This window comes from Botryllus schlosseri, chromosome 8 (genome assembly GCF_051294905.1).
Source record: "Botryllus schlosseri isolate E-star chromosome 8, Bs_hap1, whole genome shotgun sequence".
NCBI classification, from domain to species: domain Eukaryota; kingdom Metazoa; phylum Chordata; class Ascidiacea; order Stolidobranchia; family Styelidae; genus Botryllus; species Botryllus schlosseri.
In genome coordinates this window covers 10,480,533-10,502,425 of record NC_137243.1, presented here as the reverse complement: position 1 = coordinate 10,502,425, position 21,893 = coordinate 10,480,533, and the positions used below count along the sequence as shown (strand labels likewise).

General features: G+C 36.6%; 1 protein-coding gene across 5 annotated transcripts in view; it reads right to left on the bottom strand.

The window, feature by feature from the left end:
* Positions 1–21,893, bottom strand: part of LOC145445178 (uncharacterized) — a 72,929-nt gene that overhangs the window by 38,077 nt on the left and 12,959 nt on the right. For 4 of the 5 annotated variants that reach the window (XM_080323320.1, XM_080323322.1, XM_080323323.1 and 1 more), the window contains exons 11-56: positions 21,112–21,238; positions 20,891–21,048; positions 20,459–20,570; positions 20,254–20,364; positions 19,267–19,436; positions 19,023–19,202; positions 18,822–18,951; positions 18,538–18,671; positions 17,679–17,835; positions 16,759–16,907; positions 16,556–16,691; positions 15,473–15,639; positions 15,279–15,417; positions 15,112–15,212; positions 13,976–14,144; positions 12,711–12,912; positions 12,357–12,516; positions 11,842–12,022; positions 11,488–11,633; positions 11,089–11,227; positions 10,990–11,022; positions 10,496–10,616; positions 10,263–10,414; positions 9,929–10,025; positions 9,695–9,873; positions 8,920–9,128; positions 8,735–8,849; positions 8,361–8,461; positions 7,720–7,885; positions 7,563–7,660; positions 7,320–7,491; positions 7,214–7,262; positions 6,812–7,095; positions 5,669–5,780; positions 5,036–5,214; positions 4,784–4,875; positions 4,529–4,724; positions 4,275–4,420; positions 4,087–4,216; positions 3,956–4,018; positions 3,509–3,651; positions 3,061–3,175; positions 2,915–3,000; positions 2,490–2,670; positions 1,921–2,093; positions 837–972 (exon numbers count right to left, since the gene is read on the bottom strand). In XM_080323320.1, the coding sequence (XP_080179446.1) occupies positions 837–972; positions 1,921–2,093; positions 2,490–2,670; positions 2,915–3,000; positions 3,061–3,175; positions 3,509–3,651; positions 3,956–4,018; positions 4,087–4,216; positions 4,275–4,420; positions 4,529–4,724; positions 4,784–4,875; positions 5,036–5,214; positions 5,669–5,780; positions 6,812–7,095; positions 7,214–7,262; positions 7,320–7,491; positions 7,563–7,660; positions 7,720–7,885; positions 8,361–8,461; positions 8,735–8,849; positions 8,920–9,128; positions 9,695–9,873; positions 9,929–10,025; positions 10,263–10,414; positions 10,496–10,616; positions 10,990–11,022; positions 11,089–11,227; positions 11,488–11,633; positions 11,842–12,022; positions 12,357–12,516; positions 12,711–12,912; positions 13,976–14,144; positions 15,112–15,212; positions 15,279–15,417; positions 15,473–15,639; positions 16,556–16,691; positions 16,759–16,907; positions 17,679–17,835; positions 18,538–18,671; positions 18,822–18,951; positions 19,023–19,202; positions 19,267–19,436; positions 20,254–20,364; positions 20,459–20,570; positions 20,891–21,048; positions 21,112–21,238 (6,496 nt within the window). The remainder of the gene's footprint in view (positions 1–836; positions 973–1,920; positions 2,094–2,489; positions 2,671–2,914; positions 3,001–3,060; positions 3,176–3,508; positions 3,652–3,955; positions 4,019–4,086; positions 4,217–4,274; positions 4,421–4,528; positions 4,725–4,783; positions 4,876–5,035; positions 5,215–5,668; positions 5,781–6,811; positions 7,096–7,213; positions 7,263–7,319; positions 7,492–7,562; positions 7,661–7,719; positions 7,886–8,360; positions 8,462–8,734; positions 8,850–8,919; positions 9,129–9,694; positions 9,874–9,928; positions 10,026–10,262; positions 10,415–10,495; positions 10,617–10,989; positions 11,023–11,088; positions 11,228–11,487; positions 11,634–11,841; positions 12,023–12,356; positions 12,517–12,710; positions 12,913–13,975; positions 14,145–15,111; positions 15,213–15,278; positions 15,418–15,472; positions 15,640–16,555; positions 16,692–16,758; positions 16,908–17,678; positions 17,836–18,537; positions 18,672–18,821; positions 18,952–19,022; positions 19,203–19,266; positions 19,437–20,253; positions 20,365–20,458; positions 20,571–20,890; positions 21,049–21,111; positions 21,239–21,893) is intronic. The other variant, XM_080323321.1, reaches the window with a different exon arrangement.

Genomic DNA, 21,893 nt, shown 5'->3' with positions numbered 1-21,893 from the left:
ATGGTTTTTAGTAGTTGCAAGGCTCACTACCTCATTAAGTGTTGGTAATTTTGATAGCAAGACTTCAATAATATTCGATATTGGACTACTCATATCATATCAATCCTGAATAGCAGATAAAAGAGCTCGGAGTACAAATATAAAATTCAGGTTATTAAATAGATTTTGTAAAATAAATTCAAGTGAGAAGTCAGCACACATTGGTAATGATTTTTTGTGTACTCTGGCTCTCCTCTCAGCCCGCTTGAGCTTAGTGCAAAGGAATTTGATGAATTAATTAAATTAGAAACTCATTAGAAGGCCTTACACTATCCCTATAATTGCATTTATTTTCTGGCTGCAAAGTTTTTCTTGGTGGGCTGGAGGTTGCACATCTCTGATTGAAGAGATTATTTTCTCATTGGAAGCGCACGAGAAATTCCCAATTTTTCTTGTAGATGTGAAGAAATTAAAAATAACTATCTGCACAAACAATGATAAATAGATTGTTCCCTCGGTTTGCCTTCCTTTCATATTGTAATTGTTGCTATGACATAATAATTGGTTGACGGCACTGTATGTATGTTTACAATGTTGTGCGCAATGTTTATAAAATTTCATCATTTGCTGGCGATTGACCCTGATGAGTGTCAGCTTGAAAATCTTCGGGTTTTTGCATAAACTTTTAAAGAATTCAAGTTTAGTTCCGCGATAAGTTTTTTAAATGGATTATATGGGTGATTACATTAAACTGTCCTGCGAGATTTAAATTCCTTGAATTGGAAATTAAAGTGACATCATGCTCGCTACTTGGAATTAAAAAATATACATACGAAAATCTAAATTGTGTAACATACCAGTGCGAAATCGATATCTTTGAACTTCAGATACTCCAAGTGTAGTATTTCCAGTAACATCAACATTGTAAATAGTCTCTGGTTTTAAACTCTCCAGTACGAAAGTCTGATTGACGATTCCACTCACAACAGGCACCTGAATATTACAATTCCATGGGACAGGTTGTGATAAAACATAACCTTGACAGTTGCTTATACTATGATTTTCCTGTCATAGCAAATTCACACCAATTAAAGGTTTTTAAAGGGGCACTGCGCTCTAAAAATGATGTGGTGTCAAATTGAAGGTAAAAACGAACAAAAATTTTTGGCCGCAGCCATTTCCTTCAGAACGCCACCGTAATGGAGCTGCAATTTATTGAAATCTCTACAAGACCAGCTGCCGCGGCTGCTTAACCCGTTACATGGCACGATAACTTCACCGTCGCACTTGCTCGACGCGATTATAGGCAGTCACGCAGAGAACGAATTTTAGATAGTTGTCAGCCGATGTTATGAAGGAAATGTGTCTAAGTTTCATTCTCTGCGTGACTGCCTTATCGCGTCGAACAAGTGCGACGATGAAGACATCGTGCCATGTAACGGGTTAAGCAGCCGCGGCAGCTCGTCTTGTAGAAATTGCAATAAATTGCTGCTCCATTACGGTGGCGTTCTGAAGGAAATGGCTGCGGCCAAAAATTTTTGTTCGTTTTTACCTTCAATTTGAGACCACATCATTTTTAGATCGCAGTGCCCCTTTAATATAACCTCTTCTGTATTTAGTATAGTAAATTAAGCAATTTACATAGTGCTTTGTTCTGGTACATTGCTATGTAAACCCCATGATAGTTGAATGACGTTTTTAGGCATTTTTTTCCATTTCATGTAATATTTTATATGAATGATGACCACTTGACCAGTACTACGTACTACTATATCTTGAATTAAATTATGAACATTTGGGCAGTATTTCCTGTAAAAGCGTCTTAGTATGAACCCGACAAAAATTTATAATGATCACAATAATGTCACAACTGTTGTAAATGGAAGCAAATATACATGGCACATATTCGCAATCCACCAAAATGAACTATTAGCTACATACCTGTCTACGTTCTATCACTCGACCAGGTTGGTTCACTTCCGTCAACAAGAAGTTGAAGTTGAATACTGTTGTCAGATCTTCATAATTAGGCTCAAACCTGACCCTTATATCTCCATTTAGAAGTTCATTGAAGTTCATATCCTTCAGAGGAAGAGGGATGACAGGTTTCCGGGCTAAACACAAAAACAAAGATTGCAAACACATAGCGAGGCAATGATGTTTAAAACGTTAAATACGAGACAGAGAATGCTAGTTCATCAGATACACATATTCTATGAATAAATGAACATGAAAAATGTACTTTTGTCAGAGATGGCAGTATGGACATTTTAATTCTAGTTATTTCAATAAGCAAACTAAATATTGGATATTACACCAAATATATGTCTTCCAGATAATTATGCTGAATAAGACATCATTTTATCAGAGATTGAGTTTCATTGATTAATAGGAAATTCAAATTTAAACTCGAACACAAAATATTGAATCGGTGGAACATATTTATGCATACAGTCACTCTTTCCTAATCGTTTTTTTTTTTGTTGAAATCACATGCCCTTGAAACTTACTTCGGACAGGAGTATTCGCTACTGCAGAGGTGGCACTACCTCTATGATTTCTCATTTCAACTCTGTACAATCCTAAGCCAGGATACGGTACAATACATTGAGGAGTTCTCATATTCGTTGAGCTGTGAACAATGTTTTCGGTTCCGGTTTCCTCTCCCAAATAAACCTCACAGGTGAATGTCTGGAAAGTATCACAAATTCAAGCACATGATTAGTAGGTGTATTTCTTTCTTGAAAACTGCAAAACTTATATATCAATTTTGATTGCTTCAAAGAAATACTTCTCATAGCATCATACTGAATAACTGAACTGGAAAAGATGTGATAAATTTCATAACACAAAAACGTAAGAATAGGAATTTATCAAAATGATGACAATCAATTAATACAATGCATGTTCTAGTTTAAAAATCATGGGAACTTACTATTCCGTATTCCGAGTCCCAACTCACAACAAAGGATCCATCAGGATTAAAGCGTGTTGAAGCATTGACTGGTCTGGGCAAAGGAACTGTGAAAAGATATGAGCTTTAATCACAAAAATCCCACTCTCAAACAGATAGATAATTACGTGTTCTGAAATCCAAAACCGAAGGCGTTGATGACTGATTCGTTGTTACAGGCTCGATTCGCAATGTGTATAAATTTCCCGGTTGTAGATTCGGGATAGATTTAAAAGTATTCCCCTTCAAAATGATGTGGAGTTTTAGTAAATATCCGTCATTAACATCATTGTGGCAATATGATAAGTATCCTTTAAAACAGTGGGTTTCGTGTCAAAACAGGTTACCGACCACTACTTTAAAATATTGTGTGAGCCATGCAAAACAATCAATTTGAAATGGATCCTTCTGATGGAAGAGCTATTGAATTATTGCAATATCACCGGAGAGGTAATGCCAATCTGAGTATTTCCTTCATCTTAAGTAATTTTTGAAGCAGTTAGAAATAGCGTCTTTAATCCATCTAACCTAACAAGAAACCGCACTGGAAAATTATATCTTCTCCGAAGTACTCACCGGTGAAATTAATGTGGATGCCATGACTTGTCCATTGGAAGATATCAGCTGGATTTCATAAAAGCTTGCACTGTCGTTCGGTTTCTTTGTCATATTCAAACCAACCGACACTGGTGTTATCACAATTCTATATTCGTATTCACCTGAAAACCAGAACATGCAACCATACAGAGGAAAATCATGGGGACATTTAATACTTGATCCATGCCAACTCTAGGATGATGCAGCAACTCATTGATCTACAAAGTATCAGCAAACGATTTAATAACCTTACGATGTACAGTCCATCAAATAAGTAAAGCGACGATTCAATTTGTATAATGTGTGTAAGTAGTCAAAATGAGCTGGACATTACAGGTTTCCCATATTCATACATAGTCGCTAACCAATATAGATTTGAGCGGGAGCAATTTCAACATGTTTTCAATCGAAATATTTATATATTACCTTTCTCGACCAAAGATCCTATTTCCCAGTACATTTCCTCTATTTCTCTCAGAGTAATATCGTCTGTTGGAAGAAGATATGGTGATTCACAGTACAATGCCCTTTTGCATTTGATTGTGGGGGCAACCTACCTGCCATGGTTCTAACATACACTTTCCTCTCTTGTCCTGTTCTCTTCCCACTTATTGCGGAGGCGGTGATGACATACAGTGTGTCCTTTTCAAGCTGTGCAAAGTTTGCAATGTCTTCCGTTCCATCGCCCTGCACACATCAATACTGGCATAGTTATTCGAGTACTCCTTTAAAAACTAGTTTTTACCAAATGCTCCATGAGAATTACATCTGGATTGTCCGCCCGGGCAATAGTAATCATATATTGCTCCACATTGCCACTAATCGAATGATATCTCATTTTGATTGAAGTTGGTCCAATTTCGAAAGGCATCAAACCCAAAGCAAAAGGATCTGAGTGTAAAAAAGATAATTTCATCGTCAATTTTCATAATATATTTGTAAGTGATATTCTCAGCACTACATTTAGTAGTGCTTGAAATCATGTTCATTGCCACTCACAGACTGTTTCCTCTTTTGATACCGTCTCCGAATCGACCATTCCTCTTCGGTTAAAGGCAATCACTCTGTAAAGAGTTCCGGGGAATAATCCTTGAACTAATTTCTCTGGTTTATCCAAGATATCCACAGTGTGGGCGTCTGCAGGAGGTATTGGATTGGAAGGCAAACCCAAATGCCGTACTTGTATACCGTATCCCTGAACAAAAGAATTAGGAGCCTATACTCGACGATATGCTATCACAAATCGGTTTTTACGTCGTATCTATCATTCGGTTGCCATCTCACAAAGAATGAGTTCCATGTTACATTGGTGATTTCCAAATTCTCCGGTTTTTCTGGCGGAATTTCTGAAATGAATAGATGCAAAACATGTTATGCCAACTCTGGGTTGCTTTACGGGTACTGAAAGTGGGCTGTACAATAGGCAGGAAATCTTTATTTCATCCCAAACATAAATAAACACCTATGAATGTGTGATAAATTCCTGAAACAAATGTAATGACTTACGGTCATATCTGCAATCGATGTCTTGTACAATGTCGCGAACGAATTGTTCACTGACAAGCAATAAATAAGAATCGACTTCAACAGCTCGCTGATCGTTTGTTGCAAGTTGTTTCAATAAAGAAGTGGTAACTTCATCTCCCACTCCAATACTTGACAAGGTGTTCCCACCCTTCAGCGTCCTGTCAGTTCGGAAATATAAATGACTAGAACAGTGATTCTCAAACTTTTTTAGACACCACATTCCACCTAAATACAAGCAACGGTTGGTTTGATGGCAGGGAATGTTATGATTGTTGATGAGAGAATTTTAAAATATGAAATGTGGACTATACACAGAGCAATAACTGTGAATTGGAGGAAAATTGCGCGGAGCGCAATATCTTTCCAGTTGACCGCAGCTTCACACCCCGCAATTTGAAAACCACTGAACAAGAATATTGTTGCTTGATAGTTAAAGTTACTTTGCAAAACATCCAATTATACCACGTAGCGGTGCTAGCGGGCAACATCTACTTGAAGCACTTCAAAAAGTAGATGTACTTTGTTACTGACCACTTCTGTGCGTGAGATATATAGAGAGAGATTTTAGCTGCATCTACAAATGAAAGCATTGAAACTGTCCCTCTAATTTACCGTAGAGCAATACTCGGTCGATCTGATGGCGGTTTGTTCAAAATCATGTACACCATTTTTGCAGAATCTGATCGTCCTTGTCTGTTGATGAGAGTATTGTACATGGTGAGCGCTGAAAACGAAAGAAAAAAGGTATTTATCCATCATTTCACTACATTTCTTCATTCCTCTATTAATACTAATGGACGGTAAGATGTAAAATAGACTTGGTGAAGTCTACCAATTGAACTTCCGCTTTGGCATACGATAGCGAAGGAATATATTCTAGAAAAGCTTTTGGCATACCGATCAAGCATGTAAATTTGACATAATCAAAATATTGATAAGCACCAAGAAAGCAGAGATAGGGAAAGTGCCGGCAAGAGCTTGGCGAATTGATATGGCAGAGACACAATCCAACTAATAATTTATATAATGTAGTCTAGCATTCACCAAGGGACGTTGTATAAAAAATCGAACTACAAAAAATTTGCCAGAAGATTACGATGGTCGGCACAAAATTTTTTGACTCTTTGAAAACTTTAATAACATTTTTACAATATTTCCTGAAGAACAGCTGTTATCACTGCAATATACATTACAATGCCTGGTGTTGAACTCGTATTAGTATAAAGTAGTGGCGATATATCGGAGTGTAGGCGTGTCCACACACACAAACCAATTGTAAACGCACACAAGGATACAGACTGAGAAGCATACTTTCTTCAGTCCGATAGCTTTAAGAAAGTTTTTTACGGCGAAGAAAATATATTTTGCAGACATGTTTAGCTCCTATCTCATAAGGGAATGGAAAGATTTGAGAACCGGTAGCTCTATTCGACTCAAATCACATGAATTAATTCTGAATTTCATTTTGGAAACTTCAACATTTGTGATAGGCAGACAAATAGAAAGAGCAATTTTACGTCCATGAATTGCAGTGTAGATTCTTATGGTTATCGCCAATTTATTGTGTATAAGTTTGATGGTATCACGTTTTTTATAATACACAAAATCGTCGTTGCAATTTATTGCAGCCCGATATGACGTAAATGTAAACAAATCGTATAAATTCATTAACTAACACAACTCACTATAATATATATTTAAATGCAAATTGTGCAAGAATTCAGCACATTGAAAAGTAGCACATTAAATAGCAACCTCTGGCTAAGTTGTTCTGAACGGCCGTGCCTCTCCTAGCAAATGTCCTCAATGACGCCAACAAATCAACTTTGTTTGTGTGATCTCTAAAAGAAATGTGTGTATGTGGTTCAAAATTAAATTCAATAACAGAAACCAGAGTGTCCTGAGCTCCAATGGTAATTTCCTCCACGGTCCGTATTATCAGCCTTCTCATGTAATTAAAATCCTGATTAGAAACTCCTTGTGTTGTGGATAGGATGAAGGTCAAGTCCAGTTTTCTCTTAAACACGTGACATTTTGGCCTGCAAGCAACAGAAATGACATGGTTGACAATTACAAAACTGGGCACTTTATAATGACATGCACCAATATTATTCATTGAAAAAGGAATACAAAATGAAATTTGGAGATTATTCTTACATGAATCGAGGGCCAGCTGGTGGAGTTGTAGGAATAGGAGTAGCTTCAGCTGCAATAGGAAATAGGCTATGAGCTCTTGCTATGAAAAACTTTGGATATAGCTCACGTGTTTGAAATGTTCGAGTAAATTTCCTGCTAAATTGATCCCCGCTTCTGGTGACTACTGTGAATGTGTATCGATTCCCGGGCAAAAGATTTTGCACAAGCAGTCTTCTATTCGCCCCAACATCGAACGTTTTCCCGTTATTAGACGGATCAGTTGCGCTGGTCAGTGTGACCTGCGAGGTTAAAACACAGTGATCTCCAATTTAGATTGATTATTGTACTTTCAACAGTCATAAATTTTTACCTTGAAATCATCATAGTCTCCTCTTCCGGGTGTAATCAAAAATCGCATTGTGTTGCCAGTAATTTCAGTAGACTGCAACTGCTCAATTCTCATCGGTCCTGTAACAGAAAACGCAATAGTATCCCTCCATGCAAAGATATTTTATTCATTTCCTCACTCATTCGAAATTGATATGGAGGTGACCAACTGCTTGGAACGCCACGAAGAACACTTCTTGCGTCAGCTTCATACATACTACCAGGCCGAAATCCACGTGCTATTATTGATGTTGATTCTTCATTCTTGAACTGCCGGGCATATACTCTGGCACCCACTTTCTTGACCTTTTAATATTTGGAAACACAACGTAAAAGGATGTTAATTTTGTCAAAACAATTCAAAAAATACTATATAAAGTAAATGACAATTACGAGATACCAATGGGCGAGTCTTCACAGACTCGTTTGTCATCGAGTCTCGATAAATCTCAAAGCCTGGTGTCAGAATGTCTGTGGAGTCGAATTACTATGCTTCATGATTTGATCTGAGATATTGGCAATAATTACGAAAAGAAATGAGAGTGAGAAAGGTTTGACAAAACAATGCAGGCAAGTAAATTTTGATGATTTCACATTGAATGAGGATATGATCTTATTCACTTGGTTTCAATGGAGTATATTTGAAGTAAAAGAAACAATTTTAGTTCAGCAATCGCATATCAAAATAGGTGGAGACTAACTATCAAGAACCGATATCTTACAGATACATTTCTCGTTATGGAAATTTCACTGCCAGTATTAAATAACCTAACTCAATTACCCGGAGATCATATAAACTTTCCGCAATTGTTGGGGTAAGCTTGAATCGTACAACCCTCTCTTGTATATCTTCAGCCGTAATCGGGGGATGTAAAGGAAGATCTGAGAATGGAAAATATCATCAATAAATACAATTTCAAAAGGAGTTTTTTTTTCATATTACACAATCGAACTTTATAATAACACTGCTTTATTCGAAATTTTTATGACCAATAATTCAGTCTTATGTAAACAGAACATAAAGAGTGCCACTTAGATTTGATATAATTTGATTTGATGCATCCCAGTGCTTGTGTGCGACTTTTACATTTAAGTGAAGAGCGCAGCTCTTTCAGCATCAAGAGAACGACATGTTGAACCTTAAACTACTCATACCTAGACGAATATTCTTTCGAATTGTGTTAAATTCTCGTCTTCGTCCTGCCATTCGTGACGATTGAGTAACGGTATACAACTGTCCGGGTTGGAAATCAGGAGAATTCAATGTAATCTACAACAAAAAAGAGCAACAATTTAGGCAAAATGCCACAGTTAATATCTTGGAGAAGTGTGAAAAGCACCGTTTCTTGTCTGGGCATAACCTCCCTCGTAATGAAAGGTTTTCTTGGAGTTCTTGCGAGAGCCACCCGTATTATAAAATTCTCAACTACTCCACTGGTATCTGGCGTGAGAGTTGCTTTAATATTTGTTTCTGTTGCCGCCAATGTCAATTCGCCCGGTGGCGGCAGAGTTATCGGCACAGCCGGTGTTGTAACTGGGGTATCAGGATCTGAAAGACATAATAATGGAAATAATGCGGAGGTTCCCTAAGCCAGTCTCAGAGCAACGCTGCAAAGGTGTTGCGTTTAGACTGAACAATGCAAAGGCTCTTGCTCAGGCGAAGCATTGCTCATCAAGCTGATCTCTGACAGGGAATAACAGAGGTCACAATTTACAATACATATACATTATACTATTTTCGTTTGTTTTTCGCGAAAATAATATTTTATTGGTTTTGTTCTCTGTTGCTGCACAGTTCATTCCACCAGTAATCTATAGCAATGTATTATATTTGTAGTTAAATGTGTAATGTGATCTATTTTTCTTTTTGTTACTCAGCAAACAATTGGGGTTGCACAGGATATTAAAGGTTAAGAGCCATTGCTCCAGGAAAATGAAAAGCTAGTGCGAGTTCTGTTACTCGCACATAATTGTCAGAAAATTGATAATTTAGTCAATCATCTAAAATTGGAGAAGTTTAAAAATGATTCGACAACGACTTAGTAATTTACTAATTTCTACATCTCTGGATTAGTTTCTGCAATATATTTTCAGAATATCCAAGAAAGAACTAACCAGCAGTGGCCTGGATGCGTACAAATGTATTTTCTCCACCCCGCGTGTTATTACTGATCGAATAAATAAACACTATCCCCAACGGGTTAGGTTTAAGGAAATCCACAGTTACGGTAGTCTTCTGTGTCAACTCTATCTCTTTTTCTTCCCCATCTGGCATGATGGTTGTGATCACATATCTAAAAAATGAATTGAAATATGTTGCTGTCCCGAAAAAAGACAAATATTGCTTACCCTTCCGCCCCGGTTACTGCATCCCATTTGATTGTAAGGAGTGACTTTGTCACGTCTTCTTGCTCAGCTATGACATTATTCGGTGGCAATGGAGGGTCTGCATCCCAAAACAAATATTGTTGAGCAGAGATTGTTTTGATGTATTCTTACTAAGTTAACAAGTGTAAAACACCGTACATCGTAAATTATTCACAATAAAGTGGTATCGGATCGAAATGTCAACTTAACTGTGATCAAACAGATTTCGATTCGTTGAGTCAATTTAAAAGAAATATTGTTATCACTCTCTCCAACATAACTTCAAATATCAACACAGCTCGCATGGCAATCATACCTAATGTGATAACAGTCGAGATAGGTTCAGTTTCAGAATTTGGCTCTGCACTTCTGATGTTCAGATTGTATGAATAGGCAGGATCCAAATTGATGAATACGGCAGGCACGTCGATATTTGCTCCTCTCATTTGAACCACTCGTCTCTGAACTCTTTAATAGAATTATATAAATGGTAAAATTATATCAACGTACTATTCCAGAATAAGAAATGCAGGAGTGGATTTTATGTACCTGTCGCTTCCAAATCGTTGTATTGTAATAACGAAACGACGGAAATCATTGTCTCTGGGTATCATATCTACTCTGATTCGTGTGTCGGTGTGTATTATTGTCGCTTCCAATGGTCTTGCACCTGGAGAGATACATGAGGCGTTTTTCAACATTTTTAACATCTGTGACCAGAGAACCGAACTTAAGTTTTGATTGTTACTCGGTCGTGGTAAGCTTGTAGGAACCATTTGTCAACACGAAACTAAAACAGTATCGGAATATGCTGCAATATTCACAGTACAATTCTCATAAGAACAAATAGAAGTCGATTTGGAAGCAATATTGAAGCTTAGAGGGCTAATCAGTGTGAAATAGAACCTATCCTTTACATGGTATACTAGAGGTGTGATGATGCAATGCATCAGGTAACAAAGCACTTTTTTTCAAAACAGGCGCTTTGTAAATCAGCATGCAGCCTATGAAGTTTAGGTGAGACTACTAAAAGCACAACTTACCAGATTGTTTCTTTATCTCTCTTTCATCAAATTCTGTGAAAAAATAACAGAAAGATGATATGTATCCACTGTCCATGTTTAGCCTGCGACTCCTCTTACGTGATTCTATTTCAAAAGAGTGATTGTAAGTCAAACTTTTTATCTCATTCGCAAGGGTCGTCACCATAATCTTGTACATTGCACCCTCTGCGGGCTCTATCTGGAAGCTTCCAGAGATCAGATGCCCACCGGCTGGAATCTGAATATTAACACAGAAGCTATTTTCCTTGCATTCCAACACTTGTTTTGTTACACCAACCAATTTCAAGGTGTTCATAGTATAAGTTCATGGTTCATCTTCCAGAATGATTCATAAATCACGGCATCGATGTTAAGACAAATTAAATCTCAAAGGCTAATAGATATTAAATTGTTGGATGGTGATGTCAATTGATTTGAAACGAATTGACAACAAGGCCATTTGCTGACCAAAGATACCAAACAAGTTATTCCACTTACCGTGACTTTTTCAATCAATTTTCCTTTCCCGTTTTTCATCAACGCCAATGATACCTCATAAAGTTCGGCATTCCCAACATCATGGAATGCAAAACCGATTGAACTGGTTGAGACTAATGGTGTGAGGTTAGATATCATCAGCGGAGCTGTAAGGGAATGTTTATATGTTGGCGAATATCGGAATATGAAATACGATTTCCAGTAAACACGTAAGTGGTAGAACGTACCCAAGGAATCTATTGTGTACAAAACGTTACCATAAGGAATCTGCTCAAAAATGGATCTAGCGAATTTTGAACTTTTTAAATTTCCAGCATCACGCAATTCACCTCCAACTAAAATAACTAAATTCACCTGTGCTGAAGATCATTTCCATAGAAAAATCACTAAGTAATTTCTTTTCCCGTTGGTACGATGCGATTTTGAATATGTAATTCCTTCCAGCATGAAGTCGATCGAATTGATGCCTAGATTCGGTCTCAAACAATTCCGTCGTTGCGGCATTGCCCATTTCACGAGATGAAATCAGATACCCCTGTAAATTGATTCATTCCAAAATTGGCTGCTGTGAGATAATTTCTACACGGTAACTTTTCATCACACGCAATTTCTTCGGTTTCTCCTCAAAAATAGTTGGCAATTGCATCCTTTGAACAGCTGTTCACAAATTTTTCTTCTGTGACAGTTGCAATTTGTTCATAGTATTTTAAATTGAGACAACACTACAAATTCGAAATTGATATTGTAAATATTGCAGTACCATGAAAACACCATGAATACGAGGTTTAGTTTATGCTGCAAGTACCATTACAGTGCCTAAACTCATAAAACATAGAGTGAATAGATAGAGGATATAATGTTACACTTGCCTGTGCATTTTCAACTTCTGTCCATTGCAACTCAATCGTAGAATTTGATTGTGAAACGAGTTTGATGTCTCTTGGATATTCCAGTTTTTCGATCACAAAATTGAATTGTTTTGGTGCAGATGCCATTTCTCCGCTTATAGTTGTGATATAAATTTTGTAACTGCAAAAAGAATGAGATTCCACTCATGTCTCAATATTTCTACCACGGAATCGGGCATTAATAAAACTTATTTCATAAATTTTCATATAGACATAATTATAAAATAAATTGGTTGACATCATTACATCATCATCATCATCATCACTTTTATATGAAGACACTTTAAGATAGCTGTGAATCTTTTGCCTACTTACTTCCCAGGAGCGGCTTCTTCAAATATTGCTTCTACGAGTGCGGACGAAGGATGAATACTTCGTGAACTCAAAACCTTGAAGTTGGAAGCGTTCACAAGAGTTATCATGTAGTTGCTACTCTCTCCTTTGGCTTTATCGAAGAATACCCGCAATCGTTTCGGGCGTCGTTCAACATCAATCTCACCTCCAACTTGAAGAGGTGCTATGAAACAGGCCCAACAATGTTAAATTGTAAAGGATTCACTTTGTAGATTAAGACCATCAATTAAATGCATACAATCCCAACTATCTTTTTTTTCCCTATTTACTCCATGTAAAAACATAATTAAATAAGATTACTGCTTTGTTTATGTTTTTGTTTAACTACATATACTCAATATTTGAAAGTTTTGTGTCACTTGATTTACTGTGATATGAGACCATATTATTCTGTTGGGTATTGTAAAAGAAAGTTCAGCAGTCGGCATCCATTCGTATGCAGAGTGCCAAAATATTACCAACTGGCTTTCCAAGCAAGGAATTCCACCAACCGTTTATGAGAAGCTGGAAACGGAAACGGTTATGCCAGTGGTTCTTCAAGTATTGGTCGTAAAGGGTATAAATTGGGGTGCTACTGCATCAGAGCTATCATTTAGCACGCAAGACATTGCTAAATTTCTAGCAAAATATGCCGTTTCCGAACAGTCCTGCTCCGACATGTTGCGCACGACCTCTAGACTAAAACATCCCTACGGCCTGATGCGATATTAGGATGCCGTTCTCTCATAATTTCAAATACAGTTGGACTCATTTCTGAATATTCTGCCTATTTTATCTCAATATATTCATGCATCCAGCATATTAAAATCAAGAAATCCTGTGAAACTAAATTTTCAAGATAAATATGATCTACCCCAAAAGACACTACTTTATGCAGATTTACGATGTAATTTTGCATCATTTTCAAACGCATAGGTTTTGACACCCTTCCGAATTACTTTTATTAAAACTAGGGCAAGTCGATTCGAGAAAAATTGAACATATTGATATAGTTAATAAAAAGATATCGCACAGCCAAAAAATTTGAGCCGCGGATGAATATGTAAACTTGCTGTAAGGAATGAAATAATTTAGCCGTGTACCAAGAAAAATAGTTTATATAGAAAGATGTGGAATTGTAATATGATTGATGATATTCATGATTAGAATATGCATGTAACTAACACAGAGTATATTGAAGCCTAATCACACTCAACCATAATACTAATAAATTTTAGTATATATACCTGTTGCAAACTCGACCATGTTAGAGAATTTTCCAATACCCAATTCCAGCTGAACAGCAACGGCGTATTTCTTGCCCGGAAGTAGACTGGATAGCACTAAAAACGAAGCTCCATCCACTCGGTACACTTCACTGTATTCCTCCACATGTTTTATGCCGTCTTCATATAGCTAGGAAACAAGGAAGGTCGATTTGGGCAGTATAGACGCTAAGACATCACAATCAAGTAGTTTCAACCATGCGAAATTTATTGAATATATTTTCAAATTATCATTGCACCTTACTAGATGCAGTCTAACTTATTTATACCCAGCCAATACTTTAACAAATTTTGGATGAGATGTAATGCTGTAAGATCTACTGTAGAGGTCGATGAACTACTAATTCTTTTGCTCCGGACCGTGGAACACTTTTTGATCTGCTTCTTACAAGTGATATTGTTAGTTTTGCTGCACACATCGTCATAACATCATTTTGTAAAAGACACAGCAAATCGCAAGTACTAAGACATGCAAATTACTATTGTAATTCAAACATAATACTTGTATTCAAAATCAGACTTGGACATTATGCAATCATCTCTCAGTTATTTGCAGCACAACAGATCTGTGACAATATTTCGGTTCACAGAATTTTTTTTATTCTGGCTAGGCCCCTGAATGTGTTTCGAAATAATTCAAGTTTCAGCATATTGCCCAACAACGCGTCAGAGGGCCTGTATATTTAAACTTTACAATTAGCCCCACTCCACTATCTAAGAAAATCTGTAATCTCTGGCCTAGGTCACTGTATATATACAAATAAATGAATCTTATGTGACGGAATATTGTTTATTTCAAAAGAAAATTCGAAACAAGGATTTTGGACTTTGAGCGCACCACAAATAGTAGGAATGATGTGACATATTAATTATTAATTTTTTTCTGTAGGTGGGTAAAAACTAACTACTCATGTCCTTTTAGCAGCTGAATCATTCCTCTGGGTTGCAACAAGAAGAAATTTATAGCTGTACAAAGCTGTCCTCACAATTTCAACAACAATATTTTAGAATTTGAAGCATTATGTAAATGGTAGATTTAAACACTATTCAATATTATATAATCATGATATGTGACGCAAAAATGATGAAATACTTACATAAAGCTCAAAATTTTCAACTTTTGACCGTTTCTTCCATGATATCAATGCTGAGGTTTCATTCAGGACGTTAACTTTAACATCAGTTGGTGGAAATATGCCTGTAAATATGATAAAATAGATCAGGTAGACAGAAATACCTCTGATAAAATAGTCAACATGTCTACCGGCACATGATGCAGATTTTCGCACTTCTTCCATTACTCTTCCTTCCAAATCTTGCGATTTCAAATCTTTCGTGTTGATATCGAACAATGCGCCATATGGTGAAACAATAGCTTTCAACGCGGAATTGCTCGCAGGTTGCTGTGAGAAAATGAGGGGGTAAAGAGGGCATTGATTCATACATAAATCAACTTACACTGAGAGACAAAATGATAATAGAAGCTTCATGTCTCCGGAATGACTCCATAACAGAGTCATATTCGACACCAGTGTCTTTTGAGATCAAGAATACGATAGCCAACCCAGCTCCAGAACGCCTACCTGCCTTGGTGGATACCATTTTATCATTGATGTATTGCAGAACTGAAAAATGAGTTGTAAATCGATAAGCGAACACAGCATTCCCCGCATTCACATATAAACAGTTTGTGACATTGATAACCTGTCACTTGTGCATGAATATTCTACTGAAACACATGAATTATATAATATTAGGTTTGAAGAGCTTCTTGGAGGTACAGAACTTCAATATACAATTAAATAGTATATTCATATTGAAATGAACCCGAATATTTTCGGCTGACACTCGTCAGGGGTAATCGTCAGCAACTAGTAGAGAATTGGAAAGAACATTGTATATCAACAATCGTATCACAAAATATGACGTCACCAGCATGAAATTTCGAATGAGAGAGCGTTCAATGTACTATTTTTAGGTGGTACACGAACTCCTTTTGTTGACAGAGTTTTGGTTGGTGTATTTTGATAAAAGTTAATTCCAAGGCACACAAATGGAATTGTGAACGGCCTCGCCGGGCAAACATCTGTTGGATAATCCAATTTGTGCGAATAATAATCGAGACGGCCGATTTCGAATCGTAGGGCGAGGCCGTTCACAATTCCATTTGTGTGCCTTGGAATTAACTTTTATCAAAATACACCAACCAAAACTCTGTCAACAAAAGGAGTTCGTGTACCACCTAAAAATAGTACATTGAACGCTCTCTCATTCGAAATTTCATGCTGGTGACGTCATATTTTGTGATACGATTGTTGATATACAATGTTCTTTCCAATTCTCTACTAGTTGCTGACGATTACCCCTGACGAGTGTCAGCCGAAAATATTCGGGTTCATTTCAATATGAATATACTATTTAATTGAATATTAGGTTTACAGAAATATTCCATATGCATTTATTATATACCACACGCAACAGAAAAAATCAGATCATAGTGGAAGACTATATCTAAAACTCCTAATGATATGTGGGAATTACCTTTTCCTGTGTCGAAACCAGCATTTGATTCTCTGTGTGAGATCGCTTGGACTTCCGACAGAATGTCTTCTTTTTTAGGGTACTGATTCAATGAAAAGGCTGATTCCACTTCATTTGACGCAATGGCAACTCCCACCTTGGAAAAAATGACAAAGAACTTTTTCAGCATCGATAACTCACTTTAAAAAAATTGTGCATCTCACTGATGTATTCCTTCTTCCAGTTTCAACTTTTGATATGAAACTTGCTGTGAAATCCCTCATTTTTTCAAACGTTTCTTTGTTTGTTGATGATGTTGAGTCCAAAACGAAAATCAAGTCGACATAGTCCATAGTATAATCGCATCCATATGCTGACAATGATAATATAAAGACAAATAAGCTTATTACCTGGCATCTCTACATGTATGTGGAACATAATGTGTGGGCTAATATGATATATTTACATCTAAGGGCACTATCGTAAAATTACAATCACAATTACAATATTGTTTGGACAGCTTCTTTGAGGTGCAGAACTTCAATATACAATTGAATAGTATATTCATATTGAAATGAGCCCGAATATTTTCGGCTGACACTCGTCAGGGGTAATCATCAGCAACTAGTAAAGAATTCAAAAGAGCATCGTGTCTCAACAATCGTATCACAAAATATGAAGTCACCAGCATGAAATGTCGAATACGAGATCGTTCAATGTACTATTTTTAGATGGTACACGACCTCTTTTTGTTGACACAGTCTTGGCTGGTGTGCCTTGGAGTCGACTTTTAAGAAAATACACCAACCAAGGCTGTGTCGACAAAAAGAGTTCCTGTACCATATAAAAATAGTACATTGAACGTTCTCGTATTCGAAATTTCATGCTGGTGACGTCATATTTTGGGAAACGATTGTTGAGATATGACGTTTTTTTCCATTATCTACTAGTTGCTGACGATTACCCATGACGAGTGCCAGCCGAAAATATTCGGATTTATTTAAATATGAATAAAATATTCCATTGAATATTGTATGGGTAAAGATGTATAAAAGCAAGCATATTTTTCTTTAAAAAGCTTATCCATAATTTCACAAGAATAAAAAACTTTCTCTACCACAGTATGTAGTATATTATAACTTACACGGACAGATTGAATCGCCCAGGGCTGGTACCATGTTTTGGGAAAGCGTTGTGGTGTCCGGGTATAAAATAACTCTTCCATGATTCCCGGCAATAGTATTCAATTCATTGACCTGAACGCGATCGCCTATGCCGATTACATTCACGTGCGGAGTAACCTAAGATAGATAAAAATATCAATCACATTACATTCAGCAAAATGACATCGTGAGTCTATTACACAAGAGCCAGAGCAGAGATCAGAAGAAAAACAATTCATACTGAATTCGCAAGTCTGATTTACACCTTCGAAAAGCATACGGTAGATTATAACATAAAATAAACAAACTGACTGCGGAATATAAAAGACCTGCACAAAACAGTATTTAATACGAATTAGATACTTTCAAGTAACCTAAATAAATAAATCTTGGCTTTAACAGATATCCATTATCCAAGTGCAGTTATTATGCAAACACGATGCTGACCCTATGTACTGGAAGGGTAGTAATACAATTTGGTGATCGAAATTAATGGCTCAATGTAGGCTAATTACACGCAACTTGAAACAACATATCAAAAATGCCTTGAACTTGTATTCACATACAACATCAAATACAAGGACAATCATTAAAATTGCAATTACGGTACAAGTGCAGTACACAAAGAAGTCTGTAATTAAAACAAATATGTCAATATAGGATCTTTAGATTGACAACAAGGTATTGTAAATCATGCATAGTGTATAATACATTGATAGTGACGTTACTGCAGTACTGATGTTGAATCGCCGATATCAACTGAAAAGAAAGCACGCAATTCTCAAAAGATATTGTAATGTTTTTATCACAATCTTAATGTTTTTCCGTTGCAGAACTTACCAAATGCAGGTTTCTGGATTCTTCAGAAACATCATCCGAGCTTTTTCCGTCCGTCACCATAACAATATGTAGTTCATTTGTTGAGCGTCTACCACGAGATTCTATCAGCATATCGTCAAGCATTTTTTGTAAGGCTAGTGAAAATAATAAAAGTGTTGGGTGAATTCATACGAATGCTTCAATGTTTCTAATTACTTGCGGGCAACTCAGTGTAACTTACCCATTTTACAACTACAATAATTATAAAAGTGCAGTAATGAAAATAGATAATTATAATACAATACCTATTCCTGCATTGGTACCGAATCCATTTGAAACCAGGCCATTAATGGCATTGATCAACTGCTGTTTCGATTTGTATTCGTTGAGATGAAATGCAACTTTGGAATCATGGGAATATAAGGCCAATCCAACCTAGAAAATTGTGTACAAACACACATCAGTTTTAGGTATTCTGATAAATATTCAAAATCCAGAAATCTTACTTGCGTATCGTAAGGGCCGATATCAAATCTCTTCACAAATTCAATGATTGTTCGTTTGATCGAATCAAAAGATTCTTCACTCAAGCTATGGCTATGATCCAATAAGAACACGATATCATATTTGGCTTTGCTGCAAGTCACATAGTTGGGAAATATGTCATCTGTATTCTTCAGAAACTGCTGTCATATAATAATTATTATTAAATTCAAACAGTCACGCAGCTGATTAAAAATATATCGTTACTTGTTGATCGTCACTTTGCCTTTCGCAAGATGTCGGATAATTTCCATGAAGACTAAATGTTTTTGGTGAGTGTTGGGGTAAACACTGACAAAAATATCTTCCTTCCATGTTAACACAGCTGCTACCATTGCCGCATTCATTCATGACGCTCAAATCACAAGAACTGCATTCTGTATCAACAAAAATATTATTAGTTTATTAAATTTGATAATTCTTCCAAAATTCCTTCAAGTCTCACAAGCGTCACATTTTATTTAAATAGCAGCTACATTATCCTAACCTATAAATTACCTATATATCAAGTCACTATTTTCGAGTCATAAGTCGTTTTGGCTCGAGTCAAGTCGAGTCACTGGATATTTGAAGGTTACTCTAGTTAAGTCAAGTCGAATTTTCGAATGATGAGGCATTATTCACGTCATTGTATTTGCACTATGATTGAAGCACAGATTGATTCGCTGTGAATTCTGAATAGAGGAACGAATATCAAGTTAATTATACCCTCCCAATCAAAATGGCGGGCTGCAATACAAATCCACCTAGGCATACATACCATACAATTCTGCCAGCACCAATTGTTGTAATATAAACCTATAAACTGTATCAGTGTGATCGAAATCATACAAGAAGTGAGAAGACTGTGGATATGCCTATTCTATCGTTTTCATCACCGAGTGTGGAATAAATAGGCCTCGTGTTGAATGTGGTAGCCTACATTGAATGTAGTCAGAGGAAGGTCATACAAAATGAATCGTAAAGACTCGTTACAGAAAATATGACTTGAACGTCTCCCAATCTCTCATATCATGACTTGAACTAGGATTTGACCAGTCTCAAGTCCAAAGTTAAAATCAGAGAATTACTCCTGCCACATAACCTTGTGACGTGGTCACAACCCCGGAATGTGTTTCATTCTATTCATATACGTATATTTTACTTTTGTATTTTTCCTATCAAGAGACATACCATATGAACATTGATACTCACCAAAAACATTAACTGAAGCATGAACAAGGTTTTGCATCCACGGATCAGTAATTGAACGTTGTATTATCAATCTCTTGATTTCCAAAAAACTGTACAGTGAATACTCAAAATCTGTGGCAATATAAATTCCAAATTAGTGTCGCATTAATGATACTAATCTCAAGTGCCAATAACTAAATCAAAATTGATAAAATTTGACACTTACTTGAAGTGTCCGCAAACCAGATCTGTGCATATGCACTTGTGTAATCGTCTACTTCACTGATAATGAGATTCTTCACGTACAGAGAACCCGATTCACTCAATGAACTTTGTATCTGAACCAATATTTCCATTTAATTCAGGAGTACAGTCTCACAGATCATTCAGTATGCATATGCATTATGCAATTATGCATATATAATACATACAATAGGTTAAAATCACAAATCTATATATCGCAGTGCTTTTCACACGGAACGGTGAGTAAATTTTCAAGTGCATGTTTCAAATTCCCAATTTTTCATCTCGAGTGAGGAAGATAGCTCCGCGAAACAACAGTAAGTAGTGATATTCTATATTTCACCAAATGTATCATAAATATTAGACAGCAGTAATGATTGGAATGTCTCAATGAATAAGAAACGATACATCATACCAAGTTTTTGAGATTTAGCTCAAGCAGTCTATGCTGCGCAGGATGCTCGGGCCAGGAGATGTGTAGAATGAACTTGACCGTGAAGCAGATTGCAGGAGCCGAGTCATTTGGCATTTCATCATCCAGTTTCACCACATCATGGATCGACTTTGTTCCTGCTTTAGAAGTCAAAGAAATTTAATTATAACTCCTAGTACACCGATCTAATAACTGTTTCTCACTTGTTTGAACTGTAACTGGAGATGAATATTCACTGATTCCTTCGGTGTTAACAGTGGCAATTTTGAGTTCGTAAGACTCTGTAGAGTTGAGTTGAGAAATGATGGTGTCGAATACATTTCCTGGCACCTGTGCACGAAAACATCATATACAGTCAGCACGGTAATTTTATGTTGGTTGCGATCAGGAGTAGGGATGTACACAATGACTGGAGCACTCGAATCTGAATCGAGTATGAATTCTAATGATTTGAGTCGGGTAGTAGGAAACAGTTTTTTTGAGTACGGAAATTATACGCTCCTCGTCATTGAGAGTTCATTTATTAACGAGAATGTTAATTTTGATACTATTTTTCTCTGTGGAAAGCTGTAAACCTCGATTGGTCGTTTTTCAGCATACGATTCACGAAGAACAATTTCATATCTGTGATGTCGTGATCAACCCACAGTATTGTCACAACCAGGATTGTAATGACACTCGAGTCCAACCCGAGTCGCGATATTTTGGTGACTCGACTTGACTCGAGTTACATTTTCAAATGCGTAAAATGACTCGACTTGAGTCAATTTTTCTATTGACTCGAGACTAGGACGGCCAAGGCAGACATTTTATTGTAACTTCGAAGAATAGTAAAGTTACCACATTATTGGTATTTCGTCTATCAGTCCTGATACTTGGAAAATATGGCCACAAACTGTTAAGACTGAGGAAAATCACAATATTATGAATGCGAGCCATTCTATATCACTCCAGCAGAGTTGAGAAAAGTGTGTTGATCCGTATT